General features: G+C 31.2%; 4 protein-coding genes across 4 annotated transcripts; 2 read left to right on the plus strand and 2 right to left on the minus strand.

Annotated features, from left to right (window-relative positions):
* Positions 1-1265: 1265 nt before the first annotated feature.
* On the minus strand, positions 1266-3383 carry LOC114402812 (CASP-like protein 6). The gene is made up of 4 exons (XM_028365494.1): positions 3101-3383; positions 2658-2781; positions 1742-1963; positions 1266-1642 (listed from the first exon to the last, which is right to left on the minus strand). The coding sequence occupies exons 1-3, from the start codon at positions 3319-3321 to the stop codon at positions 1748-1750; spliced, it is 561 nt and encodes a 186-aa protein (XP_028221295.1). The 5' UTR covers positions 3322-3383; the 3' UTR covers positions 1266-1642; positions 1742-1747.
* Positions 3384-9591: 6208 nt separating this feature from the next.
* Positions 9592-11776, minus strand: LOC114402811 (CASP-like protein 6). Its single transcript, XM_028365493.1, has 4 exons — positions 11511-11776; positions 11042-11165; positions 10138-10359; positions 9592-10038 (listed from the first exon to the last, which is right to left on the minus strand). Exons 1-3 carry the CDS (start codon positions 11729-11731, stop codon positions 10144-10146), a joined length of 561 nt encoding a protein of 186 aa, XP_028221294.1. The 5' UTR covers positions 11732-11776; the 3' UTR covers positions 9592-10038; positions 10138-10143.
* Positions 11777-15359: 3583 nt separating this feature from the next.
* LOC114403065 (serine/threonine-protein phosphatase 7 long form homolog) lies at positions 15360-16204 on the plus strand (the record flags this gene model as incomplete). The annotated part of the gene is made up of 1 exon (XM_028365783.1): positions 15360-16204. A coding segment is annotated over exon 1 (840 nt), but the record flags the coding sequence as incomplete, so codon positions are not given.
* A 475-nt stretch (positions 16205-16679) lies between these two features.
* On the plus strand, positions 16680-17681 carry LOC114403066. The gene is made up of 2 exons (XM_028365784.1): positions 16680-16869; positions 16951-17681. Exons 1-2 carry the CDS (start codon positions 16804-16806, stop codon positions 17632-17634), a joined length of 750 nt encoding a protein of 249 aa, XP_028221585.1. The 5' UTR covers positions 16680-16803; the 3' UTR covers positions 17635-17681.
* Positions 17682-18048: the final 367 nt, after the last annotated feature.

Below are 18048 nucleotides of genomic sequence, written 5' to 3' on the forward strand. Positions count from 1 at the left end.
ATAAATATTTTCATAATGTATTTTGCTTATGTCTTTGTTTATCTCTAATTTATTTAAAAATGTGATAGCTCACTCCCGATTTGTGTTTGTGTTTAGGTTGAATGCTATTTTATTTCAGGTGAGTCAGTCTATAATGATGATCATGCTGGAGATGGAGAGACTTAGCCTTTCTTAGGAAAATTCTCTTATAGATGTGACATCGGGGAATGAGGCTTTGAATTCACATGTTATAATTTCATGAACAATATGGTTGTTTTATGATTTTCATTATTAGTTGAATTCATTTTCATAAACTTGGACGATCGTGTTTTGAGCAAAGACATTTTAATTTCCCTATTTGGACTAGTTCTATTTTGATACTTGAGAAGTGAATATGAACCTTGATGAACTTTTAATTAGTTCCACATTTATATTTCATTTATTACATATATGTGTGCATAATAAAGGGTGTCACAATAATCATGTGTAACTCATGATCAGTTGAAATAAATTAGTAAGTTCAAATAACAAGGTTAATATTATTAAGTCAATCCAAGTATAAGTTGGCCATGATGAAGTTTTGGAATGGGCTGAGGTTGGCAAGATAAATGGAAAGAGCGATATAAAATTAATAGTCTACCTTACAAAATTGACTTGTGTAATGATAGCAAGAGTGGAGATTGATCTATAATAATTTGGGTATTGAATAAAATTTGATTTATTAGACTTTTCAAATTTATAAATTCTTCTTATCGGTTGTTTTTATTTGAAGTCACCTAATAAATTAAGAATTTTAATCAGAGATGAATTATTATTTATCAAAAGATTAGGATTTGAATAAATTTATAAATTTAATATGTGAATTAAAAATCAAATTGAATTAATTTCAATTTAAAATTTACAGGTGAAGTAAAATGAAATTCAAGCCAATACTTTGATCAGCAGACTCACTAAGTTACTAAAGTTAGTTCCTTCATGCATGTTCTAAATTCTTAAATCTTGATCAACAAAGTTTTCATAAACAAATCTATTTTTGTTTTTGCCTTCTTCAATTTTAATTATTGTTTCTCTTAACGAGAAAATTCCTTACCCTCTGAAAGTTCTTATTATAAGTTATCTTTGTGAATTGAGAACTAACCTTCATTTTCTATGAACAATATTCAATTCTTACCATTTTATATAATTTATATCATATTATTACTTACAATAATACATACAAATCAGATACAGTTTATGTAAAAGTAAAAAAAAAATGCATAAAGAGGCCATGAGTCGTGAGTCTCGTGTCTATTGAACGTGAACATTGAACAAAGAAGAACAAAGAGCTACAGTACATGTAACAAAATATTCGCAACTCAAAGCTCGCAATTATTATAAGATACTACCTCAGATCCATTTTATAAAAAACAAGTTACAGGATAATTAGACACGGATTTTGCACTAAGAGAGTCTTTGGACTGCTTTATATTGAAAGGTTGAAGCTACTAGGATTGCAGGAAAGGCTAGACAAACACATTCAGATTCAGAGCTATTTACACCACAACTTTTCCATGGAAATCATCTTTTTTTATTTTAGTTTACCAAAACCAAACTGTACTAAACAAATTCAGAAATATTGTGATATCACAGTGTGTCTGCATAAGGCTGCGACGAGTCGAAACCACTGAAATTTATGAAAAATGTAGAAGGGTCAACACCAATTTTATTAAAAAGGAAAAATTAGGAAAAAATAATGTGTTCACATGAATATAACAATAGGTACCAATTATTAATGCTTGCTTATTGATATTGCTGACATGAGAATAAGTATGATGAAGAGAACTACTGCAATAAAAGAGCCAATGAGTGAACCAGAAATTTGTTTACAGAAGCGGTTGTATTGTCTGCAGAATGGAAACCAATTGGTATTTGAGTTGCCATAGTGTGCTTCATAGACTATTGCTGTTGCTGCTGAGGCTCCAGTTGTGAGAAGACCATACATAACCTTCAAAAGTTAGTTCAAACTGGACTTCATTAGAAACATTTGGCAGTAACATCTAACAAGTTAAAGAGTTCAATGTTTCTGAAGCTCTGTCTTTGCGGGTAATCTTGCTTCAGGAAAAAGAAAATAGTACTACTGACATGATAGTTTAAAGGCTTAGTTGCATTTTTGCACTCAAAATATACAATCTTGCAAATTTTTGCTCCCAAAATTTGTTTTGGCGAATTTGTCTCCTAATTTATAAAATGTGGTGGTTCGAAACTATTGTAGAGTAATGGTCATATCATCATATGGTTTAGGAGGGTTAGGTTCCGAATTCGGATCCTCCCGTTAATAAAAAAACTAATAAATTAATAATTAACATTTACTTATGAAAAGAAAAAAAATCATATCGTTTAGGACTTTATGAATACTTGATATCATGATATAATTTGTGACATCTTATAAATTGGAGGATAAAATTTTTAAATTAAAATAAAATTAGAGGATAAAATTTGCAAAATTATATAACTTGGAAGGCAAAAGGTGTAACTAAGCCTAATTTAAAAGAATAAATTTAACATAGCTAAATAGCCAACAAATAAAGAGGAAGAAAGGTTAACACATTCAATAAAACCTTCCCAAGTAACCAAATTGGTGCCTAAATTTGGAACAATATTCTATGGCTTGAAAATTCAAGAAGAATCAGTGTGTTTACCGTGTCAAGAAAGACCTGGAGAACCCTGCTTTTCACTGCAGCACTCCTTACTATGTGGAAGAATGACAGAACAAGTGAAAGAACTAGGTAGCCACATACAATGGAATTGGAGGTCACAAAAAACCTGCAATTACATATTTCACACTCTCATTGTACACTTTTTCTTCTTAATAAAAAGCATTATTTTAAGGCATATATACCAAAATCTCTAATAAAAAGGTGGTTAAATTAGATTTTTTTTCCTTAGATCAATTTAATCTTTTATTTATTTTTGTTTAATTTTATCTTCTAGATCTTTTTAGGTTTAATTTGTTCATTTAATTTTCAAGATCGATTTGAAAAATTAGTTGATTATATTGTACGTGAGAAAAACTAACCAAATTGAATCTAAAAATAAATTAGAGAGTTAAAAAATTAATTCAACCTAAAGAATGACCACTTACACAAATGTGGGAAGATCACTAAATACAGCTCTGAATTTTACAAACTGGGTGGAAAATGGAAGTGTTTGCCTAGTTGTTCCCATACCCAATGCACTTCCGAGTGTGGCAATGGCTGCAACAATTCTCAAAATAAAGTCCATTATTGAGAGCCCTCTAATCAACCCCTTTCTGGGTGGTGCTCCTTTTGAAATTTCACTAGACTCAACTGCACTAGCCTTCATTTTTGTTTCAAATTAGATTCTCTTCTCTAGGGTGAACAAGTATCAGAAACGGTACTCTCTTATATATACTTGAATGGCAGCATGTAACACTGATTTTACTATAAATATATTCGAATTAAAGAGAAAATGGTTCTACAGTGGATTAGGTTTGTAAGGATTAAAGTGGCTTGACCTAAGCATGAGGCATGCAACTTTATGATCGTAATGCAACTTATGCTTAGTCTTAATTCTCTAAAATGTTTAATTAGTGTCACATGACGACGAGGGTGGGGCAGAATATACAACAGAATATGCAAAAGTATCTGTGAGATTCTTAGTATTATTAATTTTATAATGCATGTAACAATATAAATTTTCTAGTTAGTGACCATTTTCTTTGATAAGATTTAATTGAATTTTTCTCAGTTTATCCCAAAACCTGCAGAGAGGTTATATAAATAACATATTTTTATTATTCGGTAATAGTATATATTTAATGATAAACATAATATGATAAGATATGATTGACAGATAATTTTAATCTTTAAATATGTGTTAGTTCTAGAGTTCAATCTCATGTGCTTGCATGTAGAAATATTTTTTTGAACTTGGGAAATGTCAACTCTTTATTTGATTCTCATTATTTGAAGAAATTAATTTTTGAGTCTTATGCGGAGTAATTTAACACAAGGGAAGCATAATGCGTACATAGAAAAGTACTTAGACATGGGTTATGAAAAGAGATTCTGTGACACGAAGTAGTACAGATACGAGTAGCAAAATAAGTTTTAGTGGTTTTGGTAAAGGCTTTACTATATTTTTTTATTATTATTCTGAGGCCTGTTACGTGGACTAGATAGCTCTTTGCCTGCTACAAGACAATTACATGATATCACACTTCAGGAGATTGGAATTCCAGTGTTGGCATTTGATTAAAGAAATGGAACACAGTACTATATGAAAATTTACTCGTTTAATTTAATCAATTAAAGAAATGGATTTTGTACAACAAAATTGTACAAAATGTATACAGTTATCATAGATATATGAAGAGAAAGAGAAAATTACTACAAAAGATTAACAGAGTGATGAACAGAATTTGAGGAAAAAATTAATGATAAAAAGTGTTATAAAATTAAAAATTACGCTGTATAAATAATATAACTCATACTAGTTCTATTTGAGTCAAACAGATTTGTCTCAAGTAGAGATACATATGATAGTCTAACCAAAAAAAAAAAATATTACTTGTTGAGTTAAATTAAAGGGATACACCATTCTGTTGACAGTTACTACAAGAAAATTACCATGTGCCTATGGACACTTAGTGTGAGTTTGTGACGCTCGTACAAACCGAAACATGATTCACGCATTAATGAAAAGTGCATATTGATAAGTAGTATATTTTAAATGATGTTTCTATTTATATTGTTTGTGAAAGATTTCTATTTTTATTGGTAGTGAAAGTTACGCTCTTAATGTTGTGCATATCAAGTAAATATATAACTAACAACAATTTGATATAAGTGATAATCACATATATTTTTTAACTAGGTAATTCAGTGTTTAAATTTTGATTGATTGAGATATGAAAAATTAAAAACTACTTTAAAAGTAAATCTCTGGCTTATAAGTTTTATTGATCGAAAGACAAAATATATAGAAATAAATACATTGTTAGTTATATAATATTAGGAGAGAAATAAGCTAAATCTCTAGAAACTAGACAACTATCTTTCTTATATTAAGTAGGTATTCTTATTTAAGTTAATTATAATATTTGACAATAATTACACTCATATCAGAGAGTTGACTGAATGATTAAAATATATGTCTTTGATTGTGTAACATATTTCATATCAATATCATGATTAAAAAAACAACACGTAAAAATAGACGCTTTCATTTAATTAGGACATAAATTAAGTTCTACGTGTATCTTTACTTTTGAATAAATTTTTTTTAGTTACTATTTTCAACCCACTTGTTACTATTTTTGCCCTATACTTTTTGAAATTCATGTGAAATCTCTCTTTTACTCACTCACTAAATCTCTTCACCACTCTCCTTCACATGTTGTTTTGTATTACTTGAAGCACACTTGCTTCAGATCTCTTGTTGCATCATGCAGTGCCACAAGTGTTACACAGACATCGAGTTCTTAATGTTCACTCCACCACCATTTGGCAATTTAACACCTGGATAACTATAGGTCCCATTAGAGGACATGTGGCTCCGAAATTGCGGGTAATGATTAGTTCCACATGTTCCTAGCAAATTCCAGAAGTTTTATTTTGTAGAGTAGATTCAAGTCCCATGGAAGTCAAACTAAAGCCATTGATTGACTCTACTTTGGAGGGTTGCTACCCATTTGAATCCACTATGTATCCTTCTATGCGAAATCATATTTCCCTTTTAATAAATAGGGTGAAAGAAATTAAACAACAAAAATATAATTTCATTATATAATAGTTCAACAAAATTATATTTTTGTTGTTAATTAAGGGGGTTAGAAAAATTAAACGGCGGAAACGTGATTTTGATATATAATAATTCAACAAAATCATTTTTTAGTTTTATAATTTTTTTATACCCTTTTAGTAAACAACAAAAATATGATTTCATATTTCTCTTGTATAATAGTTCAACAGAATTATATTTCTATCAAAATATTATTTGCAGAATTTTGAAAAACTGACATCACATGGGTGGTAAAACTTTCCAAATCTTTCACCCCTAACCTGCCTCTCTCCTTTTCTAGGCAAATGTTGTCCCATTTTACCAAACATATATTTTTCCCTCAAAGAAATCCCTTTTTTTTCTTTACAATCTTCTTGTGAATACCAATTGGCATTTTAAAGAACGATAAAAATAACAAAGGAATAGAAGTAAGGATTAAGTTGATGAGGCATACCCTACCCCCCAATGATATAATTTTGTTCTTCCATTTTGCTAGACATTAAAGTATTTTTAAGCCAACCATAGTAACTAAACGACAATATATTTGATTCACAATTGTCGAGTTCTAAAGAAAATTAACATGAGTATTAATATTATTGATATCTCACGTCTATTATAGATGTCAATGTAATTCTTGTAATGTTTATAGTTTTCACTTTAGAAGTTAGTTTTGTATTGTAGTATTAAGTTTGGAATGTTGACTCTATGGGCTATGGCCCATGAACCAAATTGTGATGCTACTGCACATGAGTTGCACGCCACGTGTCTTTATACAATACATTTTGTAAGTGTTGGACACCCATAACCTAGTGTTCAATGCCCTGATTGAGGGTAGGAAATTACTTTCTATGTTCCCTGTATTGCTTTCTGCACTTCTCATATTGCTTCCAGAATTATTATTCTGGAAGTAATATAGAAAGTGCATGAAATAATTCTAGAAGTGCAAAAAAAAATACTCTTAGAATAAAAACATGCACTATGTTTTTTTGGGATCTTTGGAGCATTTTCATTCATAACCAACCAGACTTTTCTCTTCAAAATCTCTAGAAGTTTTGTGGATAAATGATGGAAGTTCTCATCTTTTCAATGATTTAATGAATTTTTTCTTCTTTTTTCTATCCCTTTTGTTATTTTCTTTTATTATTTTCATGTTTAGTTAATTTTTTATTGTTGAAGTTGATAAATGCTATGCATACTTAATTTGTATATTTAAATTGCATAGCAATTATCTAGTTTCTTCTCTTTTAATGCTTCTTTTGATTTAAAAAGATAAGAATTTAGCTTCTTTTGAATTTTTACCCGAAGAATATTAAAGTTAGTGAATTCATAGTATTTTTTATCTATGTTTTGTAGAGTTTGACACAACAATAAAGGTCTCGAAGATGTTGATAAATTAGAGTAGTGCACTCAGCGTGTCAGTGCATTCTCAACGCGAGAAGTCAAGTCGAAAGTCAGTTGTATCGTGCATGTGTACTCAGTGTGCACATTCAGGCTTAGCACACAGTCATTTTCAAAAAACATAATTGTGTAGTGTTTTGAAGAATATAAAAAGCTGGCACTTTGATTTTGGAGGGAGTTAGTCAGCAAGGGCAGGAAAGAGAGTTAACTTCACTCACTTAGAGCTCTTCTTCTTTCATTTCCTTTGTTTCATCTTTTATTTTTTAGCCTCTCATGAGTATGTGAATCTAAATTACCCATTGTCAAGGCTTGGATACCAAACACTCTTCGATGTAATGATCTTTACTATCCATTTAATGTTATTGCTTCCTTTCTAAGTTTATTGTCTTGTTTATGGTTTGATCATTCATTCACATGTATGTTATAGGGTTTTAATCATTGGAAAATGTTTTTACCCTAAGAACTTGAAGGAGCTTCTAGGTAATCCATGTCTAGGAATAGAATGGTATTATTTAGCCTTATTTGTGCATCCTTATTCTTAAAGAAAATTATTTGATTTAGCTCTTAAGGGATTAGAAGTGAAATTAGGTGATTTAGGCTCTTTCAGATGGGGAATCATGGTTAGAGTAGTTTAGTTGATGAATTTAATAGTTGAAATAACTTTAAATGGTAAAGAAACTTTAACATTACATCAAGAGTAATTTTGGTAGGCCAAACACCCAACACATCTACAAAAATTTGCACCAAACATAAATTTTCACCTCCAAGTGTTTGTTTTCTTATCTCTTGCATCTTGCTATCCTCTTTTATCTTTCATTATGGTTGAAGTTTATATTTCTTCAATATCACTTTGAAAAAATATTTAGTTCATTCATTCATCCACTTAAGATTAGATATATACAAACTCTTAACACAATCAAAATCCTTATGAATTCGACACTCAGACTTACCGTTTTAATACTACTTTCACAAATTGGTATACTTACGAAGGACTTAACAAAATTAGTTGAGTGAAATTTTATAGATCTTATGAATATTTGATTTGTGTCTAATGAGAGAACTAAAGGTAGAGTTCAAATTGGTATGACAATGAGGGAAATTCGGTGTAACCACTTGTAAAGACTATAACGCTCAAGTCAATGAAAGTACGAGAAAAGTGTAATAGTGAGGTTAGATCATATATGATAAGAGATGCCCTTATGTAGTGATGAGAGTGTAAAAGTGAGGTTAGATCATATATGATTATAGATGTCCTTATGTAGTGATGTTCTTACAGTTAGATGTTAACAGCAACTCTAATGGAAGTCTCTCCTCCAACTACAACGGTAAATACAAACTCATGAGTTAGCTTTGTGTCATTGGAGAGAAATTGTGTGGGACCAACTTATTGTTTGGGTTACTATCCATAACAAATGATTCTCTCCCAAAAATGTGTCATCTTTTATTTATTAATAATATAGTATGCTTTCTCTCGTTAAAAATATAACACTATTTTTATTTACTTAGGGTTCATTTGAAAAGGTTTAATAAATTTTTTGGTTGGAGAAAAAATTTGGACAACTTAAAATAAAACATGTGATGTGACATTATAGGAAAATATAAAATATCATTAAAAATGTAATAGATAAACTTCAGGAGATTTTCACATTAGAGTTGTTCTTAAGGTGCCTATGGTCTACGTGTCAATTAGTTATAATCATGTGTGACTCATGACCAGTTGAAATAACTTAGTAAGTTCACATAACAAGGTCAACATTATTTAGTCAATCTAAGTATAGATTGACCATGATGAAGTTTTGGAATGGGCTCGGGTTGACAAGATAATTGGCAAGAGTCATATAAAATTATTATTCCACCTTACAAAATTGACTTGTTTAAAGGTGACAAGAGCATAGTTGGTCTATAATAATTTTGGTATTGAATAAAATTTGATTTATTGGACATTTCAAATTCATAGATTGTTCTTCTCAGTTGTTTTTATTTGAAGTCACGTGAGAAATTAAGAATTTTAATCAAAGATCAAATATTATTTATCAAAAGAATTAGGATCTAAATAAATTTATAAATTTAATATGTGAATTAAAAATCAATTTGATTTAATTTCAATTTAGAACGTAGGTGAAGTAGAATGAAATTCAACCCAATACTTTGATCAAACTCAATTAGTAAAGTTAGTTCCTTCAAGCATGTTCTTAATTCTTAAATCTTGATCTACAAAGTTTTCCTAAACAAATCTATTTTTCTTTTTGCCTTCTTCAATTTTAATTATTATTTCTCTTAACCAAACAAATCCTTACTCTCTGAAAATTCTTATTCAAGTGTATTAAGAACAAACCTTCAATTTCTATGAACAATATTCAATTCTTACCATTTTATATAATTTATATCATATTATTACTTACAATAATACATGCAAATCAGATACAGTTAATGTAAAAGTAAATAAAAAACATGTATAAAGTATTTCTTTTACACCTTCAGGAGCAAAAGAGGCCATGAGCCGTGAATATTGAACGAGAACATTGAACAAAGAAGAACAAAGAGCTACAATACATGTAACAAAATATTCGCCACTCAAAGCTCACAATTATTATAAGATACTACCTCTCGTCCTTTTTATAAAAAACAAGTTATAGGATAATTAGACACGGATTTTGTACTAAAGAGAGTCCTTGGACTGCTTTATATTGAAAGGTTGAAGCTACTAGGATTGCAGGAAAGGCTAGACAAACACATTCAGATTCAGAGCTATTTACACCACAACTTTTCCATGGCAATCATCTTCTTTTTTTTTTTTTTACCAAAACCAAACTGTACTAAAATTCAGAAATATTGTGATGTCACAGTGTGTCTGCATAAGGCCGCGACGAGTCAAGACCCCTGAAATTTATGAAAAATGTAGAAGGGTCATCACCAATTTTATTAAAAAGGAAAAATTAGGAAAAAATAATGTGTTCACATGAATATAACAATAGGTACCAATTATTAATGCTTGCTTATTGATATTGCTGACATGAGAATAAGTATGATGAAGAGAACTACTGCAATGAAAGAGCCAATGAGTGAACCAGAAATTTGTTTACAGAAATGGTTGTATTGTCTGCAGAATGGAAACCAATTGGTATTTGAGTTGCCATAGTGTGCTTCATAGACTATTGCTGTTGCTGCTGAGGCTCCAGTTGTGAGAAGACCATACATAACCTTCAAAAGTTAGTTCAAACTGGACTTCATTAGAAACATTTGGCAGTAACATCTAACAAGTTAAGGAGTTCAATGTTTCTGAAGCTCTGTCTTTGCGGGTAATCTTGCTTCAGGAAAAAGAAAATAGTACTACTGACATGATAGTTTAAAGGCTTAGTTGCATTTTTGCACTCAAAGTTATACAATCTTGTGCAAATTTTCGCTCCCAAAATTTGTTTTCTCGAATTTGTCTCCTAATTTATAAAATGTTGTGGTTCGAAACTATTGAAAAGTAATGGTCACATCATCGTATGGTTTAGGAGGGATAGGTTTCGGATTAGATCCTCCCGCTAAAAAAAACTAATAAAAATTAGCATTTGCTTATGAGAAGAAAAAAAATCATATCATTTAGGACTTGATGGATATTTTATATCATGGTACAATTTGTGACATCTTTGAGGATAAAATTTTAAAAATAAAATAAAATTAGAGGACAAAATTTGCAAAATTTTATAACTTGGAAGGCAAAAGGTGTAACTAAGCCTAATTTAAAAGAATAAATTTAACATAACTAAATAGCCAATAAATAAAGAGGAGGAAAGGTTAACACATTCAATAAAACCTTCACAAGTAACCAAATTGATGCCTAAATTTGAAACTACATTCTATGGCTTGAAAATTCAAGAAGAATCAGTGTGTTTACCGTGTCAAGAAAGACCTGGAGTACCCTGCTTTTGACTGCAGCACTCCTTACTATGTGGAAGAATGACAGAACAAGTGAAAGAACTAGGTAGCCACATACAATAGAATTGGAGGTCACAAAAAACCTGCAATTTCATATTTCACACCCGCATTGTAAACTTTTCTTCTTAGTAAAAAAAAATATTTTACGGCATATATACCAAAAATCTCTAACAAAAAGAAGGTTAAATTAATTTTTTGTCCTTAAATCTATTATTTAGGTTCAATTTAGTCTTTTATTTTATTTTATTTTTTGTTTAATTTGATCCTTTAGGCTTTTTTAGATTCATTGTGATCATCTAATTTTAGAATAGTCTAATTTTAAAAATTAAATAACCAAATTAAACCCAAAAAAAACTAGAGAACCAAATTTAATCTAAAAAAAACTAAACAACTAAAAAATTAATTTAACCTAAAGAATGACCACTTACACGAATGTGGGAACATCACTAAATACAGCTCTGAATTTTACAAACTGGGTGGAAAATGGAAGTGTTTGCCTAGTTGTTCCCATACCCAATGCACTTCCGAGTGTGGCAATGGCTGCAACAATTCTCAAAATAAAGTCCATTATTGAGAGCCCTCTAATCAACCCTTTTCTTGGGGGTGCTCCTTTTGAAATTTCACCAGACTCAACTGCACCGGCCTTCATTTTTGTTTCAAATTAGATTCTCTTCTCTAGGGTGAACAAGTATCAGAAACGGTACTCTCTTATATATACTTGAATGGCAGCATGTAACACTGATTTTAATATAAATATATTCGAAAGAGAAAAAGGTTCTATAGAGGATTAGGTTTGTAAAGATTAAAGTGGCTTGACCTAAGCATGAGGCATGCAACTTTGTGATCGTTATGCAACTTCTGCTTAGCCTTAAGTCTCTAAAATGTTTAATTAGTGTCACATGCCGGCGGTGGGGGAGAATATACAACAGAATACGCAAAAGTATATGTGAGATTCTTAGTATTATTAATTTTATAATGTATGTAACAATATAAATTTTCTAGTTAGTGACCATTTTCTTTGATAAGATTTAATTGAATTTTTTCAGTTTATCCCAAAACCTGCAGAGAGGTTATATAAATAACAAATATATTTTAATTATTCGATCCTCAATGTACATTTCATAGTAGTATATATTTAACAATAAACACAATATGATATGATTAAAAGATAATTTTATCCCTTCAATATGTGTTTAAGAGTTTAATCTCACGTCCGTGCATATAGAAATATTTGTTGGAACATGGGAGATGTCAATTCTTTATTTGGTTCTCATTATTTCAAGGAATTAATTTTTGACTCTTATGCTGAGTTATTTAACGCAAGGGAAGCATAATGCGTACACAGAAAAGTAGCAATGGGTTATGAAAAGAGATTCTGTGACACGAAGTAGTACAGATACGAGTAGCAAAATAAGTTTTAGTGGTTTTGGTAAAGGCTTTACTATAATTTTTATTCTTATTCTGAGGCCAGTTACCTGGACTAGATAGCTCTTTGCCTGATACAAGACAATTACATGATATCACACTTAAGAGATAGGAATTCCAGTGTTGGCATTTGAATAAAGAAATGGAACACGGTACTATATGATAATTTACTCGTTTAATCAATTAAAGAAATAGTTTTTGTACAACAAAATTGTACAAAATGTATACTGCTATCATAGATATATGAAGAGAAAGAATTACTACAAAAGATTAACAGAGTGATGAACAGAATTTGAGGAAAAAATTAATGATAAAAAGCGTTATAAAATTAAAAATTACGCTATATAAATAATATAACTCAATGGTTTTATTTGAGTCAAACAGATCTGTTTCAAGTAGATATACCTATGATAGTCTAACCAAAAAAAATATTACTCGTTGAGTTAAACTAAAGGAATATACGGTTCTATTGACAGTCACTACAAGAAAATTACCTTGTGTCTACGGACACTTATTGTGAGTTTGTGACGCTCAAAAAACTGAATCATGATTCACGCGTCAATGAAAAATGCATATCGCTGAGTAGTATATTTTAAATGAAGTTTCTATTTATATTATTTGTGAAATATTTCTATTTTTATTGGTAGTGAAAGTTACACTCTTAATGTTGTACATGACACACAAGCATAACAAATTATATTTTTTAACCAAATAATCCAGAATTTAAATTTTAGTTGACTCTCAGATATGAAATAAATCAGAAACTAATCATAGTCAGAAAAAACAACAAACAAAACAGAATTTTTTATTTAATTAGGACATAGATTAAGTTCTATGTGCAACTTTAGGCAAATTTCCTGCATGGGGTTACTTTTAGAAACATTTTCCCGAAATGGGTCTGTTTCTAAAGTAATCCCTGCATGGTGCTCTTTTTTACGTAGAGACCATGCAAATCGCAAGGAGGAATGGCGATTTCGTCGTCGACGCGACAGCTGGCACCGGTGTCGCCATCTTCAATGGCGTGTTGCACCAAGCTTGGACTCGCCAGTTTGACTGGCGAGTTGAGGGTAGGGGTTTGCAGTTCCTAGGTGCAGCTATTTCCGACGCTGCAGTCTGCAACCTGCAATGGGCAGTTCCTAGGTGCAGGGTGTCGCCAGCTCCAATGGCGTTTTGGTTGGCCAAAATCGCCAGCACGAGCAGCGATTTGCCTTGCTTGGGGTTTTTAAATCCCCCCTCCCCTGTAGACCATTGACGCCTGAAAAAGATAGAGAAGAGAGAAGCTTGGTGGTGGGATTTTTGCTGGTGCTGAAGAAGGATTTGCCTTTTGTGCTGTTTGTGTTTGAACAAATTTCTTTTTTCAGTGAGTTTATTTAATTATTTTTTAATTTTATTTGTATGCTGATGATAATTATAGTTTTATTAATATTTGTTATTAGTATTTTTATCTTAAGTTAGTTTTAGTTAGAATTTATAATTATAATTTTATTAATATGTGTTATTAGTTTTTTATGTTAAGTTAGTTTTAGTTAGAAAGGATAACTTTAATTTAATTTGATAATTTAATATGTGTTATTAGTTTTTTTTTATCTTAAGTTAGTTTTAGTTAGAATTGATAATTATAATTTTATGAATATGTGTTATTAGTTTTTTTTATGTTAAATTAGTTATAGTTAGATATGATAAATTTAATTTAATATGTGTTATTTGTTTTTTTTATCTTAAGTTAGTTTTAGTTAGAATTTATAATTAAAATTTTATGAATATGTGTTATTAGGTTTTTTATCTTAAGTTAGTTTTAGTTAGAAATGATAAATTTAATTTAATTTGATAATTTAATATATGTTATTAGCTTTTTTATCTTAAGTTAGTTTTAGTTAGAATTTATAATTATAATTTTATTAATATGTGTTATTAGTTTTTTTATGTTAAGTTAGTTTTAGTTAGAAATGATAACTTTAATTTAATTTGATAATTTAATATGTGTTATTAGTTTTTTTTATCTTAAGTTAGTTTTAGTTAGAATTTATAATTAGAATTTTATGAATATGTGTTATTAGCTTTTTTATGTTAAGTTAGTTTTAGTTAGAAATGATAAATTTAATTTAATTTGATAATTTAATATGTGTTATTAGTTTTTTTTTTATCTTAAGTTAGTTTTAGTTAGAATTGATAATTATAATTTTATGTGAATATGTGTTATTAGTTTTTTTTTATCTTAAGTTAGTTTTAGTTAGAATTGATAATTATAATTTTATGTGAATATGTGTTAATAGTTTTTTTTTATCTTAAGTTAGTTTTAGTTAGAATTGATAATTATAATTTTATGTGAATATGTGTTATTAGTTTTTTTTTTATCTTAAGTTAGTTTTAGTTAGAATTGATAATTATAATTTTATGTGAATATGTGTTAATAGTTTTTTTTTTTATCTTAAGTTAGTTTTAGTTAGAATTGATAATTATAATTTTATGTGAATATATGTTATTAGTTTTTTTTATCTTAAGTTAGTTTTAGTTAGAATTTATAATTATAATTTTATGAATATGTGTTATTAGCTTTTTTATCTTAAGTTAGTTTTAATTTGATAATTTATCTTAAGTTAGTTTTAGTTAGAAATGATAAATTTAATTTAATTTGATAATTTAATATGTGTTATTAGTTTTTTTTTTATCTTAGGTTAGTTTTAGTTAGAATTGATAATTATAATTTTATGTGAATATGTGTTATTAGTTTTTTTTATCTTAAGTTAGTTTTAGTTAGAATTGATAATTATAATATTTATTATTTATTTGAAATTTAGAGACTATGTGTAATTTTTATTATTAATTTTATTGTATTATATTTTATTGTGTAGGATCAATGGCATCTTCGTCATCATGCGCATCAAGTATACAAACGAGGTCTGGTCCAATTGAGGGTGACGTTTTGTGGATGCAACCCAAGCATGTTTCAGAACATGTTTGGAATGGAGAAGCCGACAGAAAACTACACATCAGACGAGCAGTGCCGACGTATCAAGGTGAAGAACAAATACCAGAGGAAATTATTCCTCTGCTTCGGCAATGTGGGTTTTATTGGATAATTAAGATGGGATACCTAAAGATAAATGCAGCCTTAATTAGTGCGTTCATTGAAAGATGGAGGCCTGAAACCCACACGTTTCACCTGAGATGCGGAGAGGCTACCATTACTCTCCAAGATGTGTCAGTCTTATTAGGCCTTCGTACTGACGGGACACCACTAATTGGTTCAACAAATCTTGATTGGGCCGACTTATGTGAAGAATTATTAGGAGTCCGACCACAGGAAGGCGAACTTGAAGGCAGTGTCGTCAAATTAAGTTGGCTGGCTCACCATTTTTCTCACATAAATATTGATGAGGGTAACGTTGAACAATTACAAAGGTTTACCCGTGCGTGGATCCTTCGATTCATAGGAGGTGTCCTCTTTGTTAACAAAAGTAGTAGCAAAGTTTCCTTAAGGTACCTACAATTTTTACGTGACTTCGAACAGTGCAGCACGTATGCGTGGGGACCTGCCGTGCTTGCGTATTTATATAGAGAGATGTGCAGCGCCACCGATTACAAAGTTAAATCAATCGGAGGTATGTGCATCTTAATCCAAATGTGGGCATGGGAACGATGTACAACTTTAGCTCCAAAGAGGACGCCTCCCGTCATAGAAAATAAACCACTCGGACACAGGTTTGTCATTTAAAAAATTAGATTTGAATTAAAAATATTTAATGATGGAACGTGTTGACAATGATGATTTCATTTTTATTGTAGGTGGCTGCGACGTGGAAATCAGCATATTGGCAATGATGATCTTAGAGTTTTCCGTCGCAAATTGGATCTGATGAAACGACATGAGGTAAGAACATCGTAATGTAATGGTTAAATGAAATTTTAATATGTAGCCACTTGACTGAAAAATGACAAGTGTGTTGTTATATGCAGTTTGTCTGGGAGCCATACACAGCAACTGTGATGGCAGCGTTGCCTCCAATTTGTGTGGTTGGAAGTGTAGCCTGGTTTGCGGTGGTGCCACTGATTTGTTTCCATGTTGTTGAGTGGCACCAACCCGATAGAGTTTTACGACAATTTGGATTGCAACAACCCATTCCCGGGTGTCCTTCGCAACCGCAGAATCTCCATGGCATATCGCTCAAAGGAAAACAAGATGAGAATTGGTTCCACCTGTTGGCCCCAATCATTGATCAGTGGAACAATCAAGCAGAGTTTAGGGTCGACGTTTATCCTCGACAGGAGGGCCTACTGGGTTATAACTCAGACTACATGGTGTGGTATAGGCGTAAAACAAAGATGTTTGTCGACCCAAACAATGCAAACACAGCTGCATTGGTATTTATCTGTTTTTCAATGTTTAACTCTTAATTAATTTCTTAAGCATGACCAATAATTTGTTGAGTCTACTAATTGCAGGGTGAAGTTGTGGAGACTTTACAATATATGGTGTCACCACAAGGGAGGAACACGTGGACGGTTGATGATCTCGTGCCTTACGTCGATAAGTTAGCGATTATATCTGAAGAGCAAGAGAGAATCACTGAGCCAGTGTCACATGGTCCAGCATCAGAGCGTGAATTCCCAGCCCCAGAGTTTCACATTCTTCAGTCAAGTGTTGAAACTCGGGGCATAGGCAGACGAAGGGAGCCTGTTGAAGCCGAACAATATTCCCAACAAATGATGGAGCGTGGTCATGGAATGTATTACACGCCAGCAACATTTTCCGAATATCCTTCACAGATGTATCAGTATCCTTTTGCAGGTCATCATACTGATACTTCTGAGACCTCACATTCGTTCGGTGGTGTTGCGGAAACACAACCTCATTTTTCATGGCCCACTATGACTCCTTCACAGCAGCACGATGCCCCCATGGCAACACCTAACGCCCCATTTGCTTCGCAATGGAATGTACCCGGAGCAATACCTGATATGGGCGACTTATTAGGTGTTGATTTGCGTCAGGAGTTTTCTGCAGAGGCTGAGCAAGTAGAAGCGGGGAGACAACGCGGCGGCAGAAGAAATCCTGATCGTCAAGCGCGAAGATGGGATCGACCATGTGGCACATCCTCACGACATCATGGACACCATAATGACTGATTTTGATGTATCTTTGTAATTTTGTTGTTGTTTGTAAGACATTTGATTTTGACAATTAATTTATCGCATTTGATTTATTATGCCTTACTAATGTATAGAGTTTATGTGGCGCATCAAACTACAATAATAAACTAAGTTTACAAATAAAACTAAAGTACACAAATGAAATAAGGTTAGAGGTTAGGGGTTTAAGGGATAGGGTTGGATTAGGGGTTATGGTTAGAGGTTAGGGGTTTAAGGGATAGGGTTGGGTGGCTTGGGTTTGGGTTATGGTTAGGGTTAGAGGTTATGGGTTTAAGGGATTAGGGGTTGGATTAGGGTTTAGGGGTTTAAGGATTAATGGTTGGATTGGGGTTTAGGGGTTTAAGGGTTAATAGGGGTTAGGGTTAGGGGGTTAAGGGATTAGGGGTTAGG

Source organism: Glycine soja, chromosome 20 (genome assembly GCF_004193775.1).
Source record: "Glycine soja cultivar W05 chromosome 20, ASM419377v2, whole genome shotgun sequence".
Classification (NCBI taxonomy): Eukaryota; Viridiplantae; Streptophyta; class Magnoliopsida; order Fabales; family Fabaceae; genus Glycine; species Glycine soja.

Coding starts and splice junctions, on each gene's coding strand:
- LOC114403066 (XM_028365784.1), top strand. CDS start 16,804: ATGGTGTGGTATAGGCGTAAAACAAAGATGTTTGTCGACCCAAACAAT. Junction 16,870..16,950: donor ATGCAAACACAGCTGCATTG/GTATTTATCTGT, acceptor TACTAATTGCAG/GGTGAAGTTGTGGAGACTTT.
- LOC114402811 (XM_028365493.1), bottom strand. CDS start 11,731: ATGAAGGCCGGTGCAGTTGAGTCTGGTGAAATTTCAAAAGGAGCACCC. Junction 11,166..11,510: donor AGTGATGTTCCCACATTCGT/GTAAGTGGTCAT, acceptor ATGAAATTGCAG/GTTTTTTGTGACCTCCAATT. Junction 10,360..11,041: donor TCCAGGTCTTTCTTGACACG/GTAAACACACTG, acceptor TAACTTTTGAAG/GTTATGTATGGTCTTCTCAC.
- LOC114402812 (XM_028365494.1), bottom strand. CDS start 3,321: ATGAAGGCTAGTGCAGTTGAGTCTAGTGAAATTTCAAAAGGAGCACCA. Junction 2,782..3,100: donor AGTGATCTTCCCACATTTGT/GTAAGTGGTCAT, acceptor ATGTAATTGCAG/GTTTTTTGTGACCTCCAATT. Junction 1,964..2,657: donor TCCAGGTCTTTCTTGACACG/GTAAACACACTG, acceptor TAACTTTTGAAG/GTTATGTATGGTCTTCTCAC.